At 53.4% G+C, this 25,462-nt stretch overlaps 9 protein-coding genes across 9 annotated transcripts; 6 read left to right on the plus strand and 3 right to left on the minus strand.

Annotated features, from left to right (window-relative positions):
* Positions 1-2,687: 2,687 nt before the first annotated feature.
* On the plus strand, positions 2,688-3,419 carry PHYSODRAFT_520924 (putative glucanase; the record flags this gene model as incomplete). The annotated part of the gene is made up of 1 exon (XM_009535810.1): positions 2,688-3,419. One exon carries the CDS (start codon positions 2,688-2,690, stop codon positions 3,417-3,419), a length of 732 nt encoding a protein of 243 aa, XP_009534105.1.
* A 1,513-nt stretch (positions 3,420-4,932) lies between these two features.
* PHYSODRAFT_520599 (putative hydrolase) lies at positions 4,933-5,673 on the plus strand (the record flags this gene model as incomplete). Its single annotated transcript, XM_009535811.1, has 1 exon — positions 4,933-5,673. The coding sequence occupies one exon, from the start codon at positions 4,933-4,935 to the stop codon at positions 5,671-5,673; it is 741 nt and encodes a 246-aa protein (XP_009534106.1).
* Positions 5,674-6,573: 900 nt separating this feature from the next.
* PHYSODRAFT_338074 (putative hydrolase) lies at positions 6,574-7,329 on the plus strand (the record flags this gene model as incomplete). Its single annotated transcript, XM_009535812.1, has 1 exon — positions 6,574-7,329. The coding sequence occupies one exon, from the start codon at positions 6,574-6,576 to the stop codon at positions 7,327-7,329; it is 756 nt and encodes a 251-aa protein (XP_009534107.1).
* Positions 7,330-10,769: 3,440 nt separating this feature from the next.
* Positions 10,770-11,531, plus strand: PHYSODRAFT_520248 (putative glucanase; the record flags this gene model as incomplete). The annotated part of the gene is made up of 1 exon (XM_009535813.1): positions 10,770-11,531. The coding sequence occupies one exon, from the start codon at positions 10,770-10,772 to the stop codon at positions 11,529-11,531; it is 762 nt and encodes a 253-aa protein (XP_009534108.1).
* Positions 11,532-11,594: 63 nt separating this feature from the next.
* Positions 11,595-12,720, minus strand: PHYSODRAFT_338076 (hypothetical protein; the record flags this gene model as incomplete). The annotated part of the gene is made up of 4 exons (XM_009535814.1): positions 11,595-11,644; positions 11,725-11,857; positions 11,918-12,165; positions 12,438-12,720. The coding sequence occupies 4 exons, from the start codon at positions 12,718-12,720 to the stop codon at positions 11,595-11,597; spliced, it is 714 nt and encodes a 237-aa protein (XP_009534109.1).
* A 4,118-nt stretch (positions 12,721-16,838) lies between these two features.
* PHYSODRAFT_338079 (hypothetical protein) lies at positions 16,839-17,783 on the minus strand (the record flags this gene model as incomplete). The annotated part of the gene is made up of 2 exons (XM_009535815.1): positions 16,839-17,385; positions 17,413-17,783. The coding sequence occupies 2 exons, from the start codon at positions 17,781-17,783 to the stop codon at positions 16,839-16,841; spliced, it is 918 nt and encodes a 305-aa protein (XP_009534110.1).
* Positions 17,784-18,302: 519 nt separating this feature from the next.
* PHYSODRAFT_338080 (hypothetical protein) lies at positions 18,303-19,175 on the plus strand (the record flags this gene model as incomplete). The annotated part of the gene is made up of 2 exons (XM_009535816.1): positions 18,303-18,611; positions 18,702-19,175. The coding sequence occupies 2 exons, from the start codon at positions 18,303-18,305 to the stop codon at positions 19,173-19,175; spliced, it is 783 nt and encodes a 260-aa protein (XP_009534111.1).
* Positions 19,176-20,969: 1,794 nt separating this feature from the next.
* On the minus strand, positions 20,970-21,452 carry PHYSODRAFT_416688 (hypothetical protein; the record flags this gene model as incomplete). The annotated part of the gene is made up of 1 exon (XM_009535817.1): positions 20,970-21,452. A coding segment is annotated over one exon (483 nt), but the record flags the coding sequence as incomplete, so codon positions are not given.
* Positions 21,453-23,831: 2,379 nt separating this feature from the next.
* PHYSODRAFT_355356 (putative mucin-like protein) lies at positions 23,832-25,113 on the plus strand. Its single transcript, XM_009535818.1, has one exon. The coding sequence runs from the start codon at positions 23,900-23,902 to the stop codon at positions 24,842-24,844; it is 945 nt and encodes a 314-aa protein (XP_009534113.1). The 5' UTR covers positions 23,832-23,899; the 3' UTR covers positions 24,845-25,113.
* Positions 25,114-25,462: the final 349 nt, after the last annotated feature.

Consider the following 25,462-nt stretch of genomic DNA (forward strand, 5'->3'; position numbering starts at 1 on the left):
CAAATGAGAATTCATAACGTCCTCCTCCCAATTCATAACTTCCTCCTTCCTTAATGCTACTCGAGCCACCTCAAAACAGTACATGTGCTCGTATCCTAAGGTTTTTGATTCACGGGTAGAAATTAAACTAAAATGCCGCAGACAGTTTGAAACTATGATGACGCTTCTGGAAGATGAGTGCGAGAGCAATCGAGTTCAACGTAGCTCTGAACAGCAATAAGTTATGCTACCTGCCAGCGTCTTCAAGAGTGTCTGCACGAATTCCCCGCTTTATCACGCCTGCACCGTTTTGTCGCGGCCCACCCTCGGGTGTTTGCTATACGCAGGCGCTCTCTCTTAACAAACACCGAGGGACTGTTCAAGCACCACCCAGCGCTTCGGATATCTCAATCTTGGACGTCACCATTCATTACGTCTCTCTTAGCTCCGTAGTCAGAACGGTTTTTGCTTATCGAAAGTCACTAACCTGTAACAAGGATACTTTCTACTGATCAATGAGATAATGCACTGTATGTTAAGGAAACTACTTATGTAGATAGCCTATCTATCCCGAGCTTGCAGTAGCCAAATTGTGAACGCGACCTACGTATCAGCGGAACTTAAGGGAGCTTTAGAGACGGAACCACTTCGTCTTGAAAGTGCAAACAGAAGCAAGCCGTTGGTGTGCGCACAAATTGTTCATGCAGACGAACATCAGCCTCTTTTGATCTTTCTTGAGAGACTTCGCATCAAATTCGCCATTTCCACTGGTCACGGCTAGTGCTGTGATGATCTGTAAACACATATTCCCGTCCAGCTATCTGTAAACACATATTCCCGTCCAGCGCTCGAACGACCTAACTAAATCCTCCATTCGCTCCTTCGTCCTGGATTCCGGAGCTCCAAGTTGAATAAGGGGACCGTTCGAAGGTTTGATTGAGCCCGTGGCATCTTAACCCTTTCGCGTTGAATGGGCGCATTTTTCGGGCAAATTTTGCGTGTAGATCCCCCTTGATTTATCGAGTAAACTTGTTGAATATCTGGATTTATGTACTCTCTGACGTCGTGTCTGCCTGTGTATATTTTTTTACCGCAAAAGAAAGTTTGAGGGCAAATGCCCATATTATCATGAGCCGGAGACTGGCTCAAGCTAACAGTAAGCTTACTTGCAACTACTTTATCTTTGGGCGTTCCCGTGGTCGCACTGATCGAAGCGGTTTCTCAATCGCGATAATTGTTGTCGTGGCCTTGCCGAAGAGCACGATAACAGTGAAGTGATTCTAACCGCGATCCATTCTGTAAAAGCCGCACTGCCTGCGAATGTGCAGCCGCGGTTCAAACCAGCGCGCTGGTTCGCAAAAACGGCATGCTTGGTTTGGAGTTACAAAATGAAACGTGTTCAAACCATGAAACCGATTCAAACCTGGTTTGCCGGTAATTTTGGTTTGGTTTGAACTGGCCGAGGTTTGGTTTGGTTTGGTTTGGTTTGTTCTGGGTGTGCCAAATCCATAAAACCCGGGGTTAGGAAGGCTTCTACCTGATGCAACTAGCCCGGTTCGTGGTGTCCATGACTTTGATAGCGAATTGAACGGCTGAGGGACTACAATGAACGTCGTTATCCATTGTAGCCAGGCCTCAGCGTTGCCACAGTTCTACAATACCTACACTCTCCCGCGGTTGGGGGCTATCACTAGAGCTCCTTCACCTCCGAAATTCAGATGCAAAACCTACCTAGTATATCCATGCTATATACGCTTGTGGTTTGCGTTGGTAGTTCCTTGTAGCTACAATAGCGAAGTTGTCGAGTACAGTTGCTCTATATGCTATTATTAGTTGACCGTGTTCGCTACGAGCGTGTCGTTAATAAACTACTGTGCTTGGAAGCTCGATCCTGGGTCTGTATGACCCGACCTCGGCCGAAATACCGCGGCAACCAAAACGTGTGTCAGTACGTGTATGATGAGACATGACGCGACGTGACGCCCACGACCACTACACCTATTGACAAACATTTTCCCAACGCATATATAATACCTTTTGACGTTTTCGAAAAGTTCTGCTGATACCGCAAGACTGTAGTGCTAAGTGTGTTTTGCGGTATCACGAACTGTGTGAGTTGTATGGTTATCTGTGTGTCTCAATGCGGGTTAGGGTTACCAGCCGGAGGAGGGGGGCAGGTGAAAGCGATTTCCTGGATTTCACAAATTCGCCCCTACCGAACCTGGCGCTCACTTAACTATAGGCAAGCCTGGGCTCATCGGAGAGCTAGCCTTGCCCTTTGGCTTTCCAACGAGACCAACTTCACTTAATGATATTTCGTGCAGCCTTCAGGCCGTTCCGTTTCCTAGAGCACTCGTGAACCTTTGGAGATTTGGCGTGGGTGACCTCCGTCCCCGCCCAGCTGCCAGACTGGGCCAAAGTATGGCCATGATAAAAAAAACACGATTTGCATTGAGGTGTTTTTTTGCGGTATCAGCAGCAAGAGCCGACGTTTTCCCCAAACCATACGCCTGCGAGACGTCGCCAGTAACGGGTCATCGCCGAGCATCCGAGATCGGAGCTCCAACTCGGCCCCATGGATACTCCCGCATGAAAAGGAGCTGCGCTGCGGCTGGCGAAGTGGATCACGGCAACGTTAATTGTCTCTTGAATGCGTTGCCCCACTCTCCAATTCACAACTTATACAGCACCAGCTAAGTACAGTAGCCATGAAGCTCTCCGTCGCCATCGCCTTCGCTGCTGCTGCCGTTGCCGCTCCCCCCGCCGTTGCCAAAGAGTTCTGCGATCTGTGGGGCTCGGCGCAGACGGACGACTACACAGTCTACAACAACCTCTGGGGCGCGCATGACGACCCCAAGGGCGGCCAGTGCACGGAACTCGACAGCGTGGACGGCTCCAACATCGCGTGGCACACGAGTTTCAACTGGAACGGAAGCTCCTGGCAGGTCAAGTCGTTCGCCAACGCCGCGCTCAAGTTCGAGCCCGTCCAGCTGGCGAATATCTCGTCGATCCCGTCGACTATCGAGTACGACTACAAATACGACGGCAAGATCATCACCAACGTGGCCTACGACCTCTTCACGAGTGCCACCGCCAACGGGACGGTCGAGTACGAGCTGATGGTGTGGCTGGCGGCCTTGGGCGGTGCGTGGCCCCTCACGACCTCGGGGCGGCCCATCAAGGCGGTGAACGTGGGCGGCACCGACTTCAACCTGTACCAGGGCAAGAACGGCAACACCACCGTCTTCTCGTACGTCGCCGTGAACTCAACCACCAAGTTCTCCGCGGACTTCAAGCAGTTCTTCAGCGAGCTTCCGGCAGACAACACCATTGCCCCGACCCAGTTCCTGACTCATGTTCAGGCCGGAACCGAGCCGTTCCAGGGCCAGAATGCCACGCTGACCGTGTCCAAGTACTCAGTAGCAGTCAACTCGGCGTAGGCCGCTTGGGGTGGGTAAATCACAGGGTAATATACAAAAGCCAGCTGAGAATTGACGATACCAAACAACGAGGCTCTTTCACTTCGATCAGAAGACGGATGCAGTACTACGGTGCATATTCTAATGAAGAGCCCGAGAGGAAACTCTAGAGATTTGTGTATAACGCTCCCGGTGAAGCGCGGGCGGCTTTGCTGAAGTTGCCAAGATAGTCGGGTTAGCGTGGAAGGAGCTATAGTTGCTCTACAAGCGTTGAGTTTCAGCCGACAAATAATCGTCGCCTTCTTCTTCAGAATTCAATTTGCAGCTCGACACTTACACCGACCATGGAGCTCTCCCTTGCAGCTGCTGCTGCTGCCGTTGCATCTCGTCCGTCATCGCGGAGAAGGGGTGCTGCGGGGAGAAGAACTTGACCTACAACAATTTGTGGGGCGCTTGGGACGACGCCGAGGGATGGCAGTGCACGGGTCTCGACAGCGCCGATGGCTCCACTATCGCCTGGCACACAAACTTCAACTGGTCCGGAACCCCGTGGCAGGTCAAGTCTTACGCCAACACTGCACTCAAGTTTGAGCCCCTGCAGGTGGCCAATGTTACGTCCATCCTTTCCACTGTCGAGTTCGAGGCGAGCTACAGCGAGAAGACAATCGCCAACGTGGCCTACAACCTCTTCACGAACCCGACCTCTGATACAGATGTCGAGTACGATCTCATGGTTTGGCCGCCGCGATGGGCGGCGCCTTGCCGCTGTCGTCGTCGGGCAAGCCGATCAAGACTGCGAGTATCGGGGACGTCGACTTCACGCTGTACCAAGGAATAAACGGCAACATGACGGTGCTCTCATACGTGGCCGCAACGACGGTGAACAGCTTCAAGGTCGACCTGAAGACGTTCTTCGACGAGCTCCCCGCCAACTACTCGATCGCGCCGACGCAGTACCTGGGAAACGTGCAGTTCGGCACGAAGGCGCTTATCGGCCACGGTACTCTGACCGTGTCCAAGTACTCGGCGGCGGTACACACGGCGTGAGAAGCGTTGATCCTGCTCAGGAACCAGACCCAACTACACGTACAGCCACAGATACCGGTACGCACCAAAGTTAGTAAAACAAATCTTAAGAACTTGGTGCTCGTTTCGTGAATTCAAGCCGCGGCAACGATTCCCATGAGCGCAACAATGGTTAAACCCTTCCAAGCATTACATGTATTATACATGTATTAATAGTACTCGTCACTTGCAAGCATGAGGCTATCCCCCGTACGTGTGAACCCAGAGGTTACGAGTTCAAGGATGCCGCTGCCAAACGGACACTTGAGATGGGATCGTCTGGTTAATCGATGCTGTTCTATGAGCTGCAACATCTTGGGACGCATCATGAAAAGGAGCTGCAGGTGACGTTGCCGATCTCTCCTGCCTTGAAGTCGATATTATAATACTGTACTGAATAGTTAAAAACACTCGGTTGAGTCCGTCGGTCTTGAATTTGCGCCGCAGCTCTCAACTCGCGATCCCCTCGATGCAGATCTCCACCGTTCTCACTGCCTCCGCTCTCGCTCTTGCGGCATCCCCCTCCTTCGCGGAGAAGGAGTTCTGTGGTGAGAAGAACTTGACGCAGACGGACGACTACATCCTCTACAACAACCTGTGGGGCGCCTGGGACGACCCCAAGGGCTGGCAGTGCACGGGTCTCGACAGCGTCGACGGCTCCACGATCTCCTGGCACACGCGCTTCAGCTGGAACGGAACTGCGTGGCAGGTCAAGTCGTTCGCGAACGCTGCGCTCCAGTTCGACCACGTGCCCATCGCCGACGTCACGTCGATCCCCTCCACCATCGAGTACGACTTCCAGTACGAGGGCAAGACTGTCGCCAACGTTGCGTACGATCTGTTCACCACCTCCAAGATCGGTGGGGACGCCGAGTATGAGGTGATGGTGTGGCTCGAGGCGATCGGTGGGGCGGGCCCCCTCTCGAACACCGGATCTGCTATCAAGCACGTGACCGTGGGCGGCGTCGACTTCAGTCTGTACCACGGCAAGAACGGCAACATGACCGTCTACTCTTACGTAGCGGCCAACGCTATGAACAGCTTCTCCGCGGACTTTAAGCAGTTCTTCGACGAGCTCCCCGCAAACAATACCATCGCCCCGACTCAGTACCTGATCAACGTCCAGGCTGGCACGGAGCCCTTTGTCGGCAATGGTACCCTGACGGTGTCCAAGTACTCGGCTGCAGTCCACACGGCCGGCGCCAACTGATCGCAGTGCGGCGAAGAAGAACGCATTATTTTTTTTGATAGAGGCCCTAAATAAAAGTTTTGTGATGCCTATCGTTGACACAGTGTAGTTTGACTTGTACATGTAGACCATGGTCGTCTCGATATGTTTTCATCGCACACAACACTGTGCCCAGCAGTTGGTCCGATGGTAAGCTCTTGAAATTCAGATTGGATACCCAGATCATTTGGGTGGGTGTACAGGACAGTAGCAGTTCCTGGTCAAGTGCCCAGATGTTCAACGTTGTTCTGCAATGTGGCAGGTTGCGTTATGGGAAATCAAGTGTGCTCCATTAACTCTGTCTATTATTATCCGCGTGAAAAGGAGCTGCGGCGGATCAAATCGCGATAGAAGCGTCAGCTCGAACGTTATTCAATTGCGTAAAATGATAATCTTGTTATCATCCTCCATCGGAAAGCTTTGATCTCCTGGCGATCGCTCGCGCGCACTGGTATTAATAATATTTAATAAAGCATGAGTCATTGGAAAAATCTACATGTACTTAGTACACTAGTACATGTATACGCAGCGTCCATGTTGTTGCTTCTTGACGTAATACATAGTAAACAGCAATAGCCCCTCGAACGGCTTCAACAAACTCAACTGTGATTAACTGGTCTAGAAACCGTCTGGGACGGTTTCTAGGACGGTCCGTCCCATCCCACTGCCACCAGTCTTATGCATTACTGTACAGTACCGGTGATCGGTGAACAGCCCACGGTTCTAGACTCATCATGGAAAGGGCTTGTACAGCTACCAGCCAGACCAGTTCATGGTAACATCGCCAGTCTCTACAGTACATGTAGTTGTTCATCGAGCCACTCGCTCGAGTTGCTCACTTCAGAACTTACCTCCAGCCCCTCACAACGCCCACCGCCAGCCATGAAGAGCTCCGCCGTCCTCGCTGCTTCCGCTCTCGCCATCGCGGCCTCGCCTGCCTTCGCCCAAGAAGAGTTCTGTGGCCAGTGGAACTTGACCAAGACGGACGACTACATCCTCTACAACAACCTCTGGGGCGCCTTCGACGACCCCACCGGCACCCAGTGCACGGGTCTCGACAGCGTCAAAGGCTCCACCGTCGCGTGGCACACGAGCTTCGGCTGGTCGGGCTCCAAGACGCAGGTCAAGTCGTTCGCCAACGTCGCGCTCCAGTTCGACCACCTGCCGATCTCCGAGGTGACATCCATCCCCTCGACCATCCACTTCAAGTACGACTACGAAGAGAGCCTCATCGCCAACGTGGCGTTCGACCTGTTCACGTCCTCCACGCCTGACGGCGACGCCGAGTACGAGATCATGGTGTGGCTGGCGGCTATCGGCGGCGCGGGTCCCATCTCGAGCACGGGCTCCGCTGTGGACCAGGTGACGGTGGGCGGCGTCGACTTCAGCCTGTACGCCGGCAAGAACGGCAACATGACGGTCTACTCGTTCGTCGCGTCCACGATGGTCAACCGGTACGCGACCGACTTTAAGCAGTTCTTCGACGTGCTCCCCAGGAATCTCACCATCGACCCGAGCCAGTACCTGATCAACGTCCAGGCCGGCACTGAGCCGTTCGTCGGCAACGGCACGCTCACCGTGTCCAAGTACTCGGCCGCGGTCAACCCTGCGGAGTACTCGCAGGTCCAGCAGCAGTAAGCTGCTCAGTGTGGATATACATACTGTTCTCTAAGCGGATAGCTTAGAGCCAGCGTCATTTCTTGTCAGACCATCAGTTTAATACATTCGGTACATTTTAATATGAACTAGAGTATCCAAAATCTCATGGTATTACCGGTATAAAGCAGCGCAGCGTCCGGATCGATGCTTTTGACGTGGTTTTGGATTTGGAATAAAACTTAAGCAAAACAAAATGTGCGGTTTAATTCACACCCATCATTACGATGCATACTGTGGTACTGTGCGACGTTGGGGCTCATGCAGGCTGCGGAATCCAAAACGGAGTGCGCATGGCGCGACAGTAGTGTATGCAGTGTCCGGACGTCGCACTACAGTAGTATGCGTAGTGTTTTCTGGACGTCGCATCATATTGAGTACCAGTATCTACATTGATATAGACGGACAAGTCCATGGTGGTGCACTTTAGAGTGCTCGATTAGATGGGCGTGATGTTTGCTGCAGCAAGAACCTAAGTAAAGCAATATGAACGCATGGCGCAGCGAAATTAGCGCCAATTTTCACCGCGTACTTTATAACTGCAGTAACGTGTAAACTGCAGATGTAGTTCGTAAAAATAGAGGTATTTTACTAGGTGCGGCTCGCGAAGAAGTCTCGTTGGATGACATTATACTGGGTTGCAACAACTCACGCACCATGGAGTACTGTAGACCTTGACAGTTTTCTTCCTGATCGTGGGGTGAGCAAAAAAAAGATAGTAACAGAAATAGCGATAACAATATCAGTTTCAAAGTCAGTAACTAATAGCGGTTGCAGTAGCGGTGGCATTGACAGTAGGGCAGTTGCAGCGGTAGCTGGCAGTGATCGTGACGCAAGCGAACAATTCCAATAGCAATATACCGAATAAAAATTATTGTGCCTTTCACTTATTCTGCCGTGATAATTCTGGCATAACTCTAATCCGTTATCGACCTTAATTATGCCCCGAGTTAGCTAATTCCCATGTTAATTCCGGGTCGTCCCTCCGTGGCCGAATTAGGAGCGGCGATGGTGAGGCCGACTCAAGGCGGAATAAGCTAATCCAGCCTTCGTTATTAATAGGCGGAAACAGAGCGATTGGCGGTTTCCTATCCGCCAATCCATGCCATTCTGTTCGTATCTCCGTCGATTAGCTGATCGCGGATGTTAGGGGAAGCGCTCACAATCTTAGGCATAATTAGCACTAAATAAGCGTTGATCACCCTTTTATGACTCTAACTCCGCCTGAATTAACAGCTCACCCGCCAAAATACGTGAAAGACACAATACGTCATATTGATATTACTTACGCAGCAATACAAGTCACACACATTATTTGGAAAAGAGGAGAGTGATTTACAAGGGTCTAGAGGACGATAAGATCATCGATAATGTTTGGATCGCGTCGTTTTCACCACGGTGGACGGCGATATTCAGATGGCATCTATTTATAAATTTAGTTTGAGCAAGCCATGAAATGCCCCATGATATTATGCAGCAAGCCAAGCAGTATGGAGTAGATTTTGGCAGTCTTTCTCAGGCATGAAAAAGAAAGCAGGAGCAATATCATTACAGTGCCATTATCAATGTTGAGATCGTAGTTGTAGCGTAAATAACAACGGTAGCGGTAGTGGCAGCAGATAATAAACAGTCGCAGTAGCGATAGCAGCAGATACGAACAAGCAATATCAATGACAACATTACTATGACATCATTAACAGTAGTGAAATAGTAGTTGAAGTAGCTGTAGTACAGCTGCTCCAGCTGTAGTTGCAGTAGTGGTAAGCAGATAGTGCCTGTGACCAGCAGTAACGCGCGCCACAGGTAGCATAACAAATGCAATATCTTTAACAATAGTGGAATATGAGTAGTATAGCAATATAAGTAGTGATGAGGTAGGAGTAGGAGCAGCAGCGATAGTGCCAGTGTCAGTAGCAGTGACAGTAGCAGCCGCAGTAGCTGTAGCATGGCAGTGGTGGCGACAGTGGCAGTTGCAATAAATACCAATTGCAACATGATGTTGTCAACATCAGGGCCCCTCCAATTCAGTATTATATTGAATTGGTAAAATTGCTTGACAGTAATAATGATTTAAATATGACGATAACCAAAGCTAATTATTATACTGATTAAATACTTCAATTCCATGCGCCTTGACTGTGTTTTTGAAAACCCTGAAATCATACGAGCCAATAATACAAATTTCAATATGGCGCTTGCCAATAACACATATTTTCGTCATATTAATTGACAATTTTCATATTGAAATTTTTTACTCATACCCCTGGTCAACATCAATTATAATAGTATGAAAATTTAAGTTTCTTGTAGTAATATGAAGCGTTTCATGTATAGTACTCACAAAAATATTGGTGATAATGTTAATAACAGTAACAAGTGCAGACTGGCGCTGAGGCGCGGCGCGTCCTAACCGTTTTAGTAGCAAAAAACACAAAATTGTTCGGTCCGCTTGGAGACCCGCACGCGAAGCGCGCCCCAGTATGTACGGGCTCTTGCTGCTGATACCGCAAAAAAACACCCCAATGCAAATCGTGTTTTTTTATCATGGCCATACTTTGGCCCAGTCTGGCAGCTGGGCGGGGACGGAGGTCACCCACGCCAAATCTCCAAAGGTTCACGAGTGCTCTAGGAAACGGAACGGCCTGAAGGCTGCACGAAATATCATTAAGCGAAGTTGGTCTCGTTGGAAAGCCAAAGGGCAAGGTTAGCTCTCCGATGAGCCCAGGCTTGCCTATAGTTAAGTGAGCGCCAGGTTCGGTAGGGGCGAATTTGTGAAATCCAGGAAATCGCTTTCACCTGCCCCCCTCCTCCGGCTGGTAACCCTAACCCGCATTGAGACACACAGATAACCATACAACTCACACAGTTCGTGATACCGCAAAACACACTTAGCACTACAGTCTTGCGGTATCAGCAGAACTTTTCGTATGTACGTTGCGTGACTAGCTGGCCCGTAGGATACGGGAACACAGCAACAAGTTTTGATAAAGAAAGCTAAGTCTACACTTGAAACGTCTTGTTCTCCTCCCCTTGTTGCAGCTGTACTGTACTTCTCCTCCTCACGACGCCATTGCGTTCGGTTCAAGGCCAACAATCGAGATGTGCTCTCGGAAATTCCGAGAGCGATTCCGAGTCGGAATCGGATCGCTCCGAGCTTCCCTCTCATGGAGGAAGGCTATCCCCTCCATGCCGTCTTTATACGCGCGATTCGTGATGGCGTTCGCGATCGAGCCGGAGGCCTCATTGCTCGTCGTGTTGCACGGCCACATACGGGATGGGACCGCGGATTCCTCGCGACCGTATGCCACTTAGCTCGGCTTGAGTGCAGGCTTGTAATGGCCGTGACTGCGACTGTAAACATGCCACTCGATAATTCGCTTCGACCAGCTCAGCTCTGTTGGTATTTTCCTTATAAGCTTAGGATGAAGTTCTCGCTTACTGCCGTCGCTGCCTTCGCGGCCTCGGCCGTCTCGGCCGACAAGATGTGCGGCGACTGGGACACGGCCGTCGTGGGCGACTTCACGCTGTACAACAACCTCTGGGGCAAGGAGAACGACCCGGGCACCGGCCACCAGTGCACCACGCTGCTCAACAGCAGCGCCGACAACTCGACGCTCGGCTGGTCCACCGAGTACAAGTGGGGAGGCATCACGTGGAACGTCAAGGGCTATCCGAACGTGGGGCTGCACTTCAAGCCTATCGAGCTCGCGAACGTCGAGTCCATCCCTACGAGTATCAACTACACGTACGAGTACAGCCCCACCACCACGGCCAACGTGGCGTACGATCTGTTCACCAGCTCGACGCCTGACGGGGACTTTGAGTACGAGATCATGGTGTGGCTGGCGGCGATTGGCACGGCGTGGCCCCTGGCGAGCGAGGGCAAGAACATCAAGAACATCACGGTCAGCGGCGTCGACTTCATGCTCAACCACGGCGTCAACGGCAACATGACGGTCTTCTCGTACGTGGCCACCCAGCTGACGGAGAACTTCTCGGGCGACCTCACGGAGTTCATCGAGGCCCTGCCGCAGGACGTCGCCCCCGGCGCCAAGCAGTACCTCACCAAGGTGCAGTGCGGCACCGAATCGTACCATGCCGACAGGGCCTCCATGACGGTGACGTCGTACACGGTGGCGGTGAACTCGGTGATGCAAGGAGACGTCGGCTTCTCTCAGAATTAAGCGAGCAGGGGCGAACAGCCTTCGAGTTTGTTGCTGTCAAGGTCAGTACTAAGGACAACTTACTTACTCACGCCCAGTCCGAAGCCAGTCAAAGCGAAGGCTGAAATCCGTGCCTTCCATTACGACAGACGAGTGTCGTGTTAGTCCTTACATTTAATTCGCCAGCGGCAAATAGTAATTGATGCATTCTTACCGAAATACTCGAGCTCGAACGGGAGCAGCACCAACGTCGCGATGAGCACGTCGGTTTGAACTAGTTCGAGTTGCGTTTCCAGGACGTAGGCTAGCTGGAAAAGTGGGGGGAACGCGAACTTGCGTTGCAGTACCTACGTCAGAGCGACGAAGGGGCAAAACTCTAGCGCGGCAAAAAGCAGAATACTCCCTACTGCACTGATTTGCCAGCCTTCAGCGCCGCCAGGAGCGTACACGACGTTCGGTAGCAGCTGGAGTACGGACTTGTAGACGACGAAAACGACGGGAATAATGCACTCGATGTACTCGACTAGCGTCAGATATTTACTGTGGAAAAGTAGCTGCAACCCCTGCGTGATGAGCTTCTGCGATCTCTCAGCGTCCACGACTCCTCCAGTAGCTAGAGTACCACTTTGGGATTGTTTTGTGCGGGCGGTGGCTTCTGCAACGCATTCACGACGGGGCCAGCCACGATCGGCGCTACGGAAATTCGTCGCGATGCGAGTTTGTATAGCTGGTTTGCCTGTGTTTGGGCGTCAGTCGAACGACGACACGCTGCTTTGTAGACGTTTAAGGCCTCGAGTCGTTTGAGCGCGTCCAGTTGTCCACTAGGAAGAGGATGAGGCCCGCAAGCCCAGAGACAAACGTCTGGGAGTGAGTCCAAGCTGTGAGCCTCCGGATTCCGAGCGATCTCAAGAATTAGTGTAAGCAGACGTTCCTTATGGTTCCAGCCTTTGTAATCTCGAATCAAAGTGTAGAGAACATTAGCGTTCGCGCGAAGCTCTCGATACTCCAGTAGCAAGCTCGCTGCGTCTGAGAGGACGGCCAGCACCGACACCAGAATCGCTCCCGAGTTATACATGCTCACCGAGATAAACAGCGTGCTAAAGTAGTCGACGGTGAATGTCACGATGCCTGGCACGTAGTCCTCCATTTCGTGGATTGAGCGGGCGACATATTTCTTGGCCGCAAACTTCCAGAACGGTAGCAAAAGCATCGTTAGGCTTTTTTTGGTACTTGGCAGGGACGAGACCATAGAGCACTTTGACGAACGGATAAATCGCGACCAGCGTCTCGTGGGCAACTAGAAAGTGGTGGAATTTGAGGAGGTCAGGACGGAACGGAGATGAAATGCGGAACGCGAGATCCCAAGTGTGAGAACCAGCATCACGCCGATGACGAATACGTTGGGTACACCGCCAATCAACATCACAAAGGGTACAGGAAACCCCACGACACTGGCAAGCATGAGCGCGAACCCTGTAAACCCTGCGGATACACCACTTGAGATCACCATTATCTTCGCGAAGGTAAGTGGGAGGCCAACCACCAGTCGTCTCAGCACCAGCATGGCGTTAGTTGTTAGGATAAAGGAGATGACCGTCACTCGAACCCAGAACACCCAGTTTGCACCCCATCCGGCTGAAGGTGGCTGAAGAGTTAGTGATTCCAGTAGTAAAGCCACTCCTAAGGCCGGCAGCGGGGTTAGAAGACACACAAAGACCGCGCATAATGCCGACGTGGTCTTACAATAGTAATCCAGGCTCTCAAGTCTCTCGATCGAGTAGCTGCCCTGGCGACCAACCTGGATGGCTTCCCACTTGGCTACAAGACGAGAGAACAGAGTGTCGAATGCTTGATAACTTCGATCTGACGCCATTGCGATGAGTCCACATGCGCATTTGCGTCGTGTTCAGTATTCATGAGAGGGATCAATGATGAAGTCAGTTTGGTATTCCTAGGTTTAAAATTGGCACTCTGAGCAACAATTTGTCCAGGATCTTATCCCATTATTATCGTCATCACTATCGACCTGTTCCGTTTTACGAATGCGGGGGATATACATGTATTATAGTGGATGGCTATTAGTTATTTTCTAGCTACAATCTTCTTAGTTGGTGCAGAAGCTGACAAAGCTCGCTTCGTAATAGTTGTGACTTCGAGTTCTCCGGCCATGTCTTAGAACTACAGTGTTCGGGGTTAGTGAAAAGATTAATAGTCGAGGGGCTCGCGTCGACACCAAACAGGACAAGGCGAGTTATGTTTTTTCATCAAGACGCTGCCAGAAACCCACGGTATTGTAGACATAAGCCAGGAGTTGTGAAAAAGTAGATAAAACAGTAAGACATGCACCCAAAATGCATTGTCTTAGCAAATGGTGAATCCTCCCAGCGTATCTAAGACCTCCGGCATTCTACCTGCTCGCTAGTGATTGGATTCACGGATGGGGACGCACAAACTGCTACGTTAGTGCATTCAATACGAGTGTCAGCCGTTAGCCTCCGTGCGTTTAAGGACTTTGAAGATAATTTGTAACGAAACAACTGGCGTATCCAGACGTTCATTGGCGTTTACATGGAGGAAAGCTTCGTTAATCAACTCCAAGAACGTAGTCGTGTAGCTTGACTCTCGCTTACCTGCGAGGTTTCTTCGCGGCAACTCTTCAACAGATAGTTAACGGGATATCTTGAACTGCTTATAAATTGCAACTTGCAAATATTGGCGGAATTGGTACGAATATTGATACGTACGTAGATCACCGCGACGAAAATCCAACTGACGATCCTAGACTAAGTTCAATAGCCATCATCACCTGCCTCGTACTCAATTTTCTGACAGTGAAGCTATTTCAACCGAGACATCCCAGCAGAGACACCCCCGGCAAGAACACCAAGAAGCCCAAAGAGATTCCAAACGCACTCAAACTTCATCCAATCTCCAGTGGCAGACAATTTGTAGCACCCAAAATGGCAGTCGACGCACAAATCCGCACCACTTCCCGGAGTAAAGGGGATTTTTGTTTGATGGTATGCCTTCGATCAAAATGTTGCCGGTGGTTGCATGTTCATAATTTCAGTTGCTAAAACTTGTGTGATCCTAAAAAGCCTGAATTCTCTCTTCATCTCGTGTCACTAATAAATATCTAGAGGGGGTTTTCTGGGAGTACCGCTTTCGGGTGAGTTGGCTTGAGTGAGGTAAGGGGGGTTGCGGCTCCCGGTAGTGCGGTACCGATCGTAGGTACTCGTTAAATGTGCGCCGTGTAGACGAACTGCTTGGTCGTGGAGAGCGGCTGCGCTGCCGGTTGGCTGGGCGAGATCACGACCTCGTGCAGCTCCACGTTCTTGGGTCTCCGACTGCCGCCGGAGCTGCGGACTTTGACGACCACGAGCAGCACGACGGCGGCCGCTGCGGCGGCGGCGATGCCCACGACTGCTGCGAGAGGGACGCCGGCGGTGCTGCTGCCTGCGTCCGCGAGGTTCCGGACCTGCTCCGCCTCGGCGGCGACCAGCGAGAGCAGCGACGCGAGCGCGAGGCAGAAGACGGCGGCGAGCGAGGCGGGCATGCTGAAGTCAAGTGAAGAGAAGTTGTAGAGCGGCGGGCGGATCTGGGCCTTGTCTTGCCAAGCGAAGAAATGCAGAATGACGAATCCGAGGCGCAGCGCGGGCGCTTCTGCTGCGGATGTTCACATCAACGCCGGCCATCGTGTCCAGGAACGTTCCTCCCCATCGTGTATCAGATTGGGGGGAAGTGCCGGCAGCATACAAACACCAAGTGTCAATAATTTGGGGATTACTGAATTAGGTTATATGGGGCTCTTGGATCGGTTTTCTGGCCGACACGCCCCGCTTTTGCCGGTTTGAAGCACGCCATGCACGCTGTATCATACAGTGTATGGGGCCTCAAGACGCTTGCTGGTGGACGCCCAAGGTGGTTGCGTGCGTGCTCGTCGTCGGCCTCGGGCTCGACCGACCGCGGCGGGAGGCTTTCTTCCGTCCAGATCCCGGGCCGCCGTGGCGGATCGCAGCAACTTCAACGCCCATGTGCAAACACGCCAGAGCAAGATGCGGCGCTGACTCGTAACGGAAAAGCTGACTACATGTACATGGAGATCCCGCCTCAGCCACGGCAGGCAGGCCCGTGGTTGTTGCCATCGAAGAGAAGTCTGCCCGGCCAAGGCAGAAACACGCGTGGCCCGGTGCGGCCGGCCCATTTGGGGATCAAGATTCGCGGGCCGCCCCGGCGCTCGACGGCGGAAGACACACAAAAGCGGGGCGCGGGCATCGCCGCCGCAGCTGCAGCCCAGCTGAGAGCCGCTCGCAATGCGGCGCTGCCGAAGGAGCAAGACTCGGAAGTTGAGGCAGGGCTCAAGTTTCCCTCGCGGCTGAGCGGATCCCTGCACCTTCCTTGCGGGCAGCGGACCAACAGCTCGTGAGTCACAGGGGCCACCACGTGAGGACTCCTCACTGAGGAGACCTTCCGACGCTCGCGCTGTCACCGCGCCAGCAGGATAAGATGCCGGCCTGCAAGAGCTGCCGCCGTGCTGCTGGTGCCGTTGGCCAAGCCGAGCTAATAACACACCACTACGAGGGTCCTTCGACCCTTCGTCTACCGAGCAGGAAGCCGGATCCGACGTTTGCGCGCTGCCCACCTTTATAGCGCGTCTTTGGGCCCAGCCCAAAGACAAGATACTCGCATTTAGGTGGTCGACTCTGCGAGTTGTACGAGTCTGGCCCGACGAATTTTGGGCAGGGCCCTGGCCGGTAGTGCTGCAGCTGGTCTGCTGCGAAATAAGGCGTTGCTGCAACTTACAGCAGTAGTTTGGACCAGCACGGGAAGCCTACCTCCTTTGCCATCGAGATCTGGCATGCGCGGCCACATGAGGCTACGGTATTCTACCAAAACCACATCGACAAATACATCTAACGCAAGCAGGCCGAAGAAATCGCCCGAGTAGCGCAAGTGGTGTTAAACGAGCTTTGTGGTGGCCGAGCAAACCTTCAATAAAGCACTGTACTTAAGAATAGAAGTTGGGAAGCGAAGCATCCTCTACAGCTGAGGCTATGGCATGTCTATCCACGACAAAGTCCATGTTGTTTGTGGGCTTCGCGCTGTGAGTCGAACAAGGAAGAGAAGAGTCCAGCTGCGATCATGTGCAAGTTGAAGTGGCCACCCAATTAGCTGCACCTATTCAGGAAGTACCCTCGCGACGGCGAGCAAACAGCTTTGATCTGCTGCGTACCATTATCCACGAACTTACCGCCAAGTACAGAAAGATATGTTCCAGTGAACCCAGCATGCTTAAGCGGCACAACCTTCATCTCGCTAAGATTTTTTCTATAGGATGCAGTGGCGCATGCGATTCGTATGATGCAAGTCTTGAGCGCTCGTACTCCCGCAACTGTACTTCTGCACCCCGCCAATGTGAGGCGTGCACCCGATCCACGTCGCGTCTGAGTCCCTACCCTCGAGACGAGGTGCGTATGCAGGCCCAAACTCTGAGCCACCTCCAGATACGCAGCGTAAAGAGGTCTTTCTTGCCCGCGACTCTGTGACCGACTTGGGCAGCGGGACGAATCCCTTGGCGAGACTCCACGCGACCAGCGCCTGCGCGGGTGTGGCGTCCAGCTCGCTCGCGATCTGCAGTAGCGCGGGGTCGTTCATCTTCTCAGCGCGCGAGAGAGGCGAATAGGCTTCCATGACGATGCTCTGGTCCTGGCAGAACTTGACCGTGTCGGCGCGAGCGAGCCACGGATGTAGTTCGACTTGGTTCACGGCGGGCTTGACGCGCCACGTCTTCGCCAGCTTGGTCAGGTGCTGCTCGCCAAAGTTGGAGACTCCGATGTCGCGCACGACGCCCTTGGCCTGCATGTCCTCGAGTGCCCTTCACGCGTCAGCACGGCTGTCGCACGGGGCGTGCAGCAGATACAGGTCAATGTATCCGAGGCCAAGCTTCTTGTTGCTTTCTTGCACTGCATCGATGACCTCCTGGTAGTTCCACGGCTTCGCAGTAGTCGTCGACCAAGGGGCCCACGACATATCGTAGAACTTGGTGGTGGCGAAGACTTCCTCGCGCGGGATGCCTGAGTCATGGACGGCCCTGCCGACGTCAACTTCGTTCTCATAAGCATCGGCAGTATCGATGTGCCTGTAGCCAAGCTTGAGCGCAGCCAGCACGGCATTGTAAACCTCGGCGCCAGGCTTGCTCTGTAACACGCCGAGCGCAACGGCTGGGATACGGTGTCCGCTGGGGAGGACCTTGGTCGGGACGAAACCGCTCATGCTACTACTGGTGGATGGTGTATCGGGCGTCTTGCTTGCTTCTTGGCGAATTGAAGAGTGTCAGTTTGCTCGCACGGGGAAAGCACTATTTGGAGACGAAGGTCATCGTAATACAGGTTGATTATGTAGGGTCATGTAGTGATGTTGATGGTGACCACGACAAATGACCAGCTTGAGCAGCTGAACGCGCGTTGATCAGCACCAAACAATGTCATTTTAACGTGCAGATATTGTTTTGTGCTGATCAACGCGCATTTTAACGTGCAGACATTGTTTTGTGCTGATCAACGCGCATTTTAACGTGCAGACATTGTTTTGTGCTGATCAACGCGCGTTCAGCTGCTCAAGCTGGTCATTTGTCGTGGTCACCATCAACATCACTACATGACCCTACATAATCAACCTGTATTACGATGACCTTCGTCTCCAAATAGTGCTTTCCCCGTGCGAGCAAACTGACACTCTTCAATTCGCCAAGAAGCAAGCAAGACGCCCGATACACCATCCACCAGTAGTAGCATGAGCGGTTTCGTCCCGACCAAGGTCCTCCCCAGCGGACACCGTATCCCAGCCGTTGCGCTCGGCGTGTTACAGAGCAAGCCTGGCGCCGAGGTTTACAATGCCGTGCTGGCTGCGCTCAAGCTTGGCTACAGGCACATCGATACTGCCGATGCTTATGAGAACGAAGTTGACGTCGGCAGGGCCGTCCATGACTCAGGCATCCCGCGCGAGGAAGTCTTCGCCACCACCAAGTTCTACGATATGTCGTGGGCCCCTTGGTCGACGACTACTGCGAAGCCGTGGAACTACCAGGAGGTCATCGATGCAGTGCAAGAAAGCAACAAGAAGCTTGGCCTCGGATACATTGACCTGTATCTGCTGCACGCCCCGTGCGACAGCCGTGCTGACGCGTGAAAGGCACTCGAGGACATGCAGGCCAAGGGCGTCGTGCGCGACATCGGAGTCTCCAACTTTGGCGAGCAGCACCTGACCAAGCTGGCGAAGACGTGGCGCGTCAAGCCCGCCGTGAACCAAGTCGAACTACATCCGTGGCTCGCTCGCGCCGACACGGTCAAGTTCTGCCAGGACCAGAGCATCGTCATGGAAGCCTATTCGCCTCTCTCGCGCGCTGAGAAGATGAACGACCCCGCGCTACTGCAGATCGCGAGCGAGCTGGACGCCACGCCCGCGCAGGCGCTGGTCGCGTGGAGTCTCGCCAAGGGATTCGTCCCGCTGCCCAAGTCGGTCACAGAGTCGCGTATCAAGACGAATCTGGAGGCCGCGAAGCTGCAGCTATCGGCCGAGCAGATCGCGAAGCTGGACGCCCTGAACTCGAACTTCATCACGGGATGGGACCCGATCCACGAGGTGTATGGCCTGCCGCACAACTAGACAGACGATCCCAGAGTACGACCTCATGGATCTCCATCCTAAACCTTCACATGAATGGGCTCTCTTAGAAGTCTTAGAAGTTGAAGTTAACAAGGAGTGAAGGTCACTGGAGCGACGTGTCTCTTCAATAATTGAAGTAGGACCACATTAAAACATTGATAATGCGACCGGAATGGAACATTAGAACGCTGTGAATTTAAAGTTTGGTTATAGTACTCAATGGCGGGTAGGGAGACGTCCTACCGGGTCAAACCGGCAATTTTTATATAGCAGCATTTGGCGGCATATTTTTTTGTAAAATATACCGTTGAAGCAGCGTTACTGTGGCGAGCCAAACGGCCATGAATGTAGTATTAACCTTCAAAACCCTTGGAAAAATGCATTGTTGGGTCTTATATTCATCAATGTAGTTTTTAAATAGATTCTTAGTAAATGAGATTATCTGGAATTCTTTGACATGCCAACAACAGAGAAACATGAACTTGATGCTTTCTTGAACCAGTGGATGTAATTCACATGCGAGCACTGGTTGCTGCCATTAATTAAGAAGGTAGCTGCTGATAGATCTGATTCATAACGTGCTTGCTACCTCGTTGCCACCAAAATATCGTTTGTTCCCGCTTCAGCGATTTGTAGCGTGCATTGTTACCAATTCAACGGTACATCTCCACGGCAAGCTAATCGAATAAGAAAGGTCTTAGGGCGATAGCGCCGCCAAAAGAGTAAAAATATGAACCTAGCAGAGGAAATACACGCGAGAACTTAGATTGCAATCTTTTGTTTTTGAGATTGTCGAGATTGATTGTTCCAGATCTGAGCCGTTAATCAATAAACAATCTACATCTCCACAACCCTGGACCAACAGAAGATGACAATGCGACTGAAGCTCCCATTGGTGTCAGACCACACTTACATGCGAGTCAAGCTTGGAAGACTTCATATCACTAATGAAGCTTTCCCAGAGCCTCTTGTAGACCTGTTGGTTGTACATATTGTGCCCAATTCGTACGTATGTTTTAAAAAGCACCAACAACTCCAACGACTGACACTGTGTTTACATGTTAACAATATGCAGCTTTTTCGTGACACATATGCTGAGTACCGAGATGAAATTGATTCGACTCTGTTGACAGCCACGATTTGGGATATTAGCTCCGACTCCAAAGAGGTCCCGCCACCAGGCCAGGTTGTTATCAATTGCTCTGGGTTGGAATTGTTCCGCGAGGATCGCTGCCGGCTCACAGTGAAGCTCCGAGATTTGGCCTGGGAGCACACCACACTGTAGTGTAAAGTAGCCCCGTCGACTCACATGGCTGCATTTAGCTTTCGCTCATTGTAAGTCAAGGTGAATCTATAGCTACAGCTCAAGCATAATAATGAGTCTACGAACTGCGTCTTTCCCCCTGGGGCACATGTCCCGGGTAAGCTATTAGATTCTCCAACGCAATATATTACCGCAAAAGCCTAGCACACTGAAAGATTTGGCAGGGATGACCTGTATTAAGAGCTGACCAATCAGTGCACACCTAATGTATCAACCCACCTTGTTTTGAAACGATGTGGTTCACATACATTATATACCTACACAACTACTTCCGAAGCAGAGACCACCACAACCGGCGAAGAGCTTGGCGGCGGCCCGAATGGAAAGAACGGACCGGCCTCTACGAACGAGGCCCGGATGGTTGCTGCCGTGATAGTTCCAAGCGCGTGCATGGAGCGCTGGAACATGTCGTAGCGGCGTTCCCAGTTCATGCGTGGCGGTGGGCGGTGCGTGTACAGCGCGGTGTAACGGGCTGTTAGACTGCTTTTGAAAGGAGACATGACTCCCACATCTAGCGGTTGAGCCACAGAGGTACAACCGGCAGGGACGTACACAATGTAGGTGCCCATTTCTGTAAGTCGTTGCCGCACGGTAGCACATTTGTGCACTTTAAGGCAGTCCAGGATGAGGACGGTCGGTCCGCTCGCCTCAAACTGACACACCTTTTCGATCCACTCAAGCATGACACGTTCGTCAAACCACGCCTTCGTTTGACACGAAAACGTAGCGACGCCCGGCTCACAGTGGGTCGACACTTCGGCGTACACGTCATTGTCGGGCTCGCCTGCAAACACGAAGTCCGGTGGCAGCATGCGGCCATCCGCGCATGCGAGCAGCGCCACGGTGCAACGGTAGCTGCCCTGGCCACCTCCAACAACAGGGACGCGAGTAACCCCGACAAAGTCCACCGTTGTGTTCGATCCCACGTCGCAGTAGACCGCAGTCTGGTCCATATTGTAGAGCACATAGGGCGGCGGCGTCGCCGTGGCAGCATCCACAAAGTGGTCAATCAGCACCTTGGTCACCTCGCACGCGAACGCATCGCGCAGCGCTATCAGCTCCCGCAGCTTCTTGCGGCCAGAGTGCGAGATGCGCCTAATAGTGAGTCAATTTCGCCGCATGAACTTGCTACACCACGATTTACGTGCGGTAGCTGTTTTGCTGTCGAGAAAGCCCGGCAAAAGCACCATGCAGTGCGCAATGATGCAATCCATCGACACGGCCCGCTCTTCACGCCGCTCGTCCTTGATCCAGCCCCGTAGTTCTTCCTCGACACATGCGGATGGCGAGACGCGGCCACTACCACCTACAGTCAGCTTCTTACCTCGCTTCTTGTCTTCAACAGCCGCCTTCATGGAGTCATAATGATGCTCCCAGTACTGTACCGTAGGACGCGAAAAGTCTCGGCCAGTGCAAAAGGCCACTCGGGTTTCACCCGATGCAGCGAAGTCCTCGACGGTCTTGATCTTGAATTCGATGGTATGGGCGAGCTTAATGCGATGCGGTGGCATTTTGCCAATGGGCCGAATGCTCTTTCCCCAGCTTTATCTACCTTGTTTTGAAATGCGCTCACATCCAACCACCTCTATACGCAATTTTGATTGGCCAATGAGCGACAACCTTGACTTTCCGAAAGACTTGGCCGGCAAAACTGCTTTAGTGAAGGGTGCCAAATCTATCAGGCTTTTGCGGTGCGCCACACCCAAGGTGAAGGGAAGAGCGATGTGTACAACACAACGACAAGTTGAAGTGGAAGTAAGCCGATCATCGCCCGGACGCAATGTCTGTATGCGTTGCCTCAGCCCCAAGCTCGATCAAGCTCGATCCCTCTGTGAGCAACTCACTCGGGCAAAGCGGCGTCGTTCCACCGCACTGTGGTGTCTACGGTGACCGCGCCGGCCCCGAAAAGCGAGGCTCGAATAGCCCTCCCACACGCCGCCCCTCTACCAGTGCCCACCGTTCAGTGCATATCTCAAGGGTTCGCAATGCGGATGCCGTCCGTGTTCACTCCGCACGTTTCAAATATCCAGTTATTGACAATAACTACAATAACTTATTGTGGTTGTTGCTCATTCCTCCCGTTGGATCCCGAGCTTGTCGTTAGTATGCTTCGCAATGGCGTCGGTTGCAGCTCCAGGTCTGTCACGCAGCAGCAGTCTCCTGCGCTGCTCAAGTGGTCGCCGTGGGTGGATGACATGCGCAGGACGATCGATACCTTCCGACCAAAACGCTACCGATTGCCAATCGGGTGGCTGTCGTCGACCGCTGGAGCGATATACACGTTGATGGGCAAGTTGCTGTGGGAGCCAGTCCGGCGTCAGCCGCGCGAGCGTCGCTTCAAGTGGTGAATCGCGCCCGCCGTCTTTGCGCGAGCCCACTGCGCATCCACCAGCGCTGCTTGTGACGCCGGCGAGCACCTAGCCATTGCCTCTACTTGCGAGCGGCGCAGAGCGCGATAGGATGAAGGAGCTGCTGTAGCAGCGGCTCTGTATGGCGTTGGTACCGACAGCACTGCGCTGAAAAGGATGGCCGACGGTCTCCTTTGCATTGTCCATCGAACGTCTATCGGCGACGACAGTGGGACGCTTCGTCGACGTCTGAAGTTCGCAAGTGGATTTCTCCATACAGTACGGCGCCAAGCTGCGAATGCTTTAGCGCTCGCCGGTGCCAGCCTCGCTTAGCCGTGCCATGCCGACCTCAAACTGCAAGCACTGCCCGGCGCCGCGCGCAAAATCCAGCTCTAAGACGCAGTAGGCTCTCTATCCGATAGTTGCCGCGGCAACTTACCGCGAGGCCGGCACCGCCCGCACCCATTTCATCTCGTCGAACAGCAATCGAGAGGTCCGTGCAGAGCCGGGCTTGTGGGTGCAGCCCAACTTCAACATGGCAAACAACCGTCCGCGACGATTGCTCTCCAGGCGCGAGCGTGTGGGGGCTCCAGTATGCGGCGCTGCATGCAGCCCGCACTGCTGCTAATTACTCGCCCACTCGGACGCGTTGCTACTATCGACTGCCGAGCGGCACGGGCAGGCACCGGTCTAGCGAATTCGGGTCGCTGAACGCGAGGTGTTGATATAGTACTTGATCGCTGAAGCCCCGCCAATTGCCGTGTACTGAGGGGGCGCATCCCCCGCGAAAAAACCGTCCGCTCTTTTTTAGCGGCGACTTTGTCGCGAGACGCACACGGCAAGTGTCAATGCGAAAATGCCCGGTATTTCGGCCGCACCTAGATCGCCGCTATGCGCCCGCGACACCGGCAGCCGCTCGATGGATCGCTGGCGATTCGTTCGCTCTTAGATCGCAAGTCCATTCTGCATTTTGCGCAGTGACAGCGACATCCACTCACTCACTCGACAAGTCGAGTCCCGGACCAACTACACCAACTGCTTTCACGGCGGCAATGAAGATCTCGGCCATTGCGACGTTCAGCGTGACAGCGCTACTGGTGGTGGCTGCCGCTGAGGAGGGCAGCGCCACGCCGTACCCGACAACGGCCACGACCATGACCACGCCCGTGTACGACGACGACCTGGGCTGCTGGGCCATCAGCGTGGAGCACGACGCGACCTACTGCATCAACGGACCCATCTGCAGCGGCTCGGGTGCCTCGCCCGCTGGCACGCTTTGCCCCGTCAAGGGCGACGTCGCTATCGCTGACTGCCACTCGTACCTGGCGAGCTACAGCAGCGACGATAGCTGCGTGCTGCCGGTGGACGCAACGTGCCAGGTCATCAAGACCGGTGCGTGGGGCTGCGTGCTCTCGGGCTCGGCCACGCCGGCACCAACCACCACTTCCACCTGCGACGACGGGAGCTGCGAGGAGGAAGCGACCCCGGCTCCGACCAAGACGTGCGACGGAGACTGCGAGGAGACCATCGCGACTCCATGCCCCACCGCGACCACGACCACGGTGCCGACGTCGACCCCGACAACCACAGCGACTCCGTGTCCGACAAGCACCAAGGTGCCGACGCCAACTGCAACGGTAACGCTTTGCCCGGAACCGACCACGAAGCCGTGCCCGACCTGCACCGAGGCTCCCACGGCGACCCCGACGTCCCCTCCGACGCCGACGCCAACCGCGTGCACCGGCAACTGCACTCACAGCGGCAGCGGTTCGTTCTCCGGCAACGGCAGCTACGTGGGCAACAACACGATCAAGGCCGAGACGACCGAGTCGACATCGTCTTCTAGCGGAGTTTCGGCCGGTGTGATCGGCGCCATTGCGGCGGCCGCGGCCGTGGTCGCTGTTGTTGCAGGCGCCGCCATCTACAAGCAGTACAACAAGAAGCTGGACGAGGAGGCGGCCCTAGAGCACTACCACGTCGACGTGGTGACCCCGTAAAGCGCGCGGAGAGAAGATCTTCTTCCTCTCCACGAGGAAGACGGCGACGACATCTGCCGCTGGGTCGGCGGGGCGTACGACCAAGACTGTCCGCGCTGCATTCGAGTGCCTCTACTTGCTTGTTCTCATTGTCTCTACTACTTAGCGCAGCGCTTGCTACGGTAATTTTCCTCCTTTTTGACAAAAATCACATTGCGGACGGTCTCAATACGTGTTCCATACTGAACACGACTCAAAATGTTCAACGTTTATGCAATATTTTGACAACCATCGATCCCCCGATCCCGTAGGCTTTTCGCGAAATTGTGCATCCACTTCAACCGCCCGACCTCTGCCAAAAGGCAACTTTTGCTTGCCTTCTTAGTCAATGTCTTAGTCTAAGAGCCGACACTTCGCTCACGTGCGTTGCCTCGACTGCTGCAACTGCTGGCCCCCATCTCCTTGTGATCTGGATACCGCAGAACGCGCGCTTGCCTTTTACTGTTTGCCCCGAAGCAGCTCGCCACTGGCCAGACCGGAGCTCAGCTCATTCTACATTTTGCGGCGAAGGCGACAGAACCCCCCGCTCGACAGCTCGAGACCAACCGCAACAGTCCCAACACCCAGCGGCGATGAAGC

The sequence above is a fragment of the Phytophthora sojae genome (genome assembly GCF_000149755.1).
Source record: "Phytophthora sojae unplaced genomic scaffold PHYSOscaffold_8, whole genome shotgun sequence".
NCBI classification, from domain to species: domain Eukaryota; phylum Oomycota; class Peronosporomycetes; order Peronosporales; family Peronosporaceae; genus Phytophthora; species Phytophthora sojae.

What these genes read in the sequence shown, in the direction of transcription:
- PHYSODRAFT_355356 (XM_009535818.1), top strand. Translation starts at nt 23,900, where the DNA reads ATGAAGATCTCGGCCATTGCGACGTTCAGCGTGACAGCGCTACTGGTG.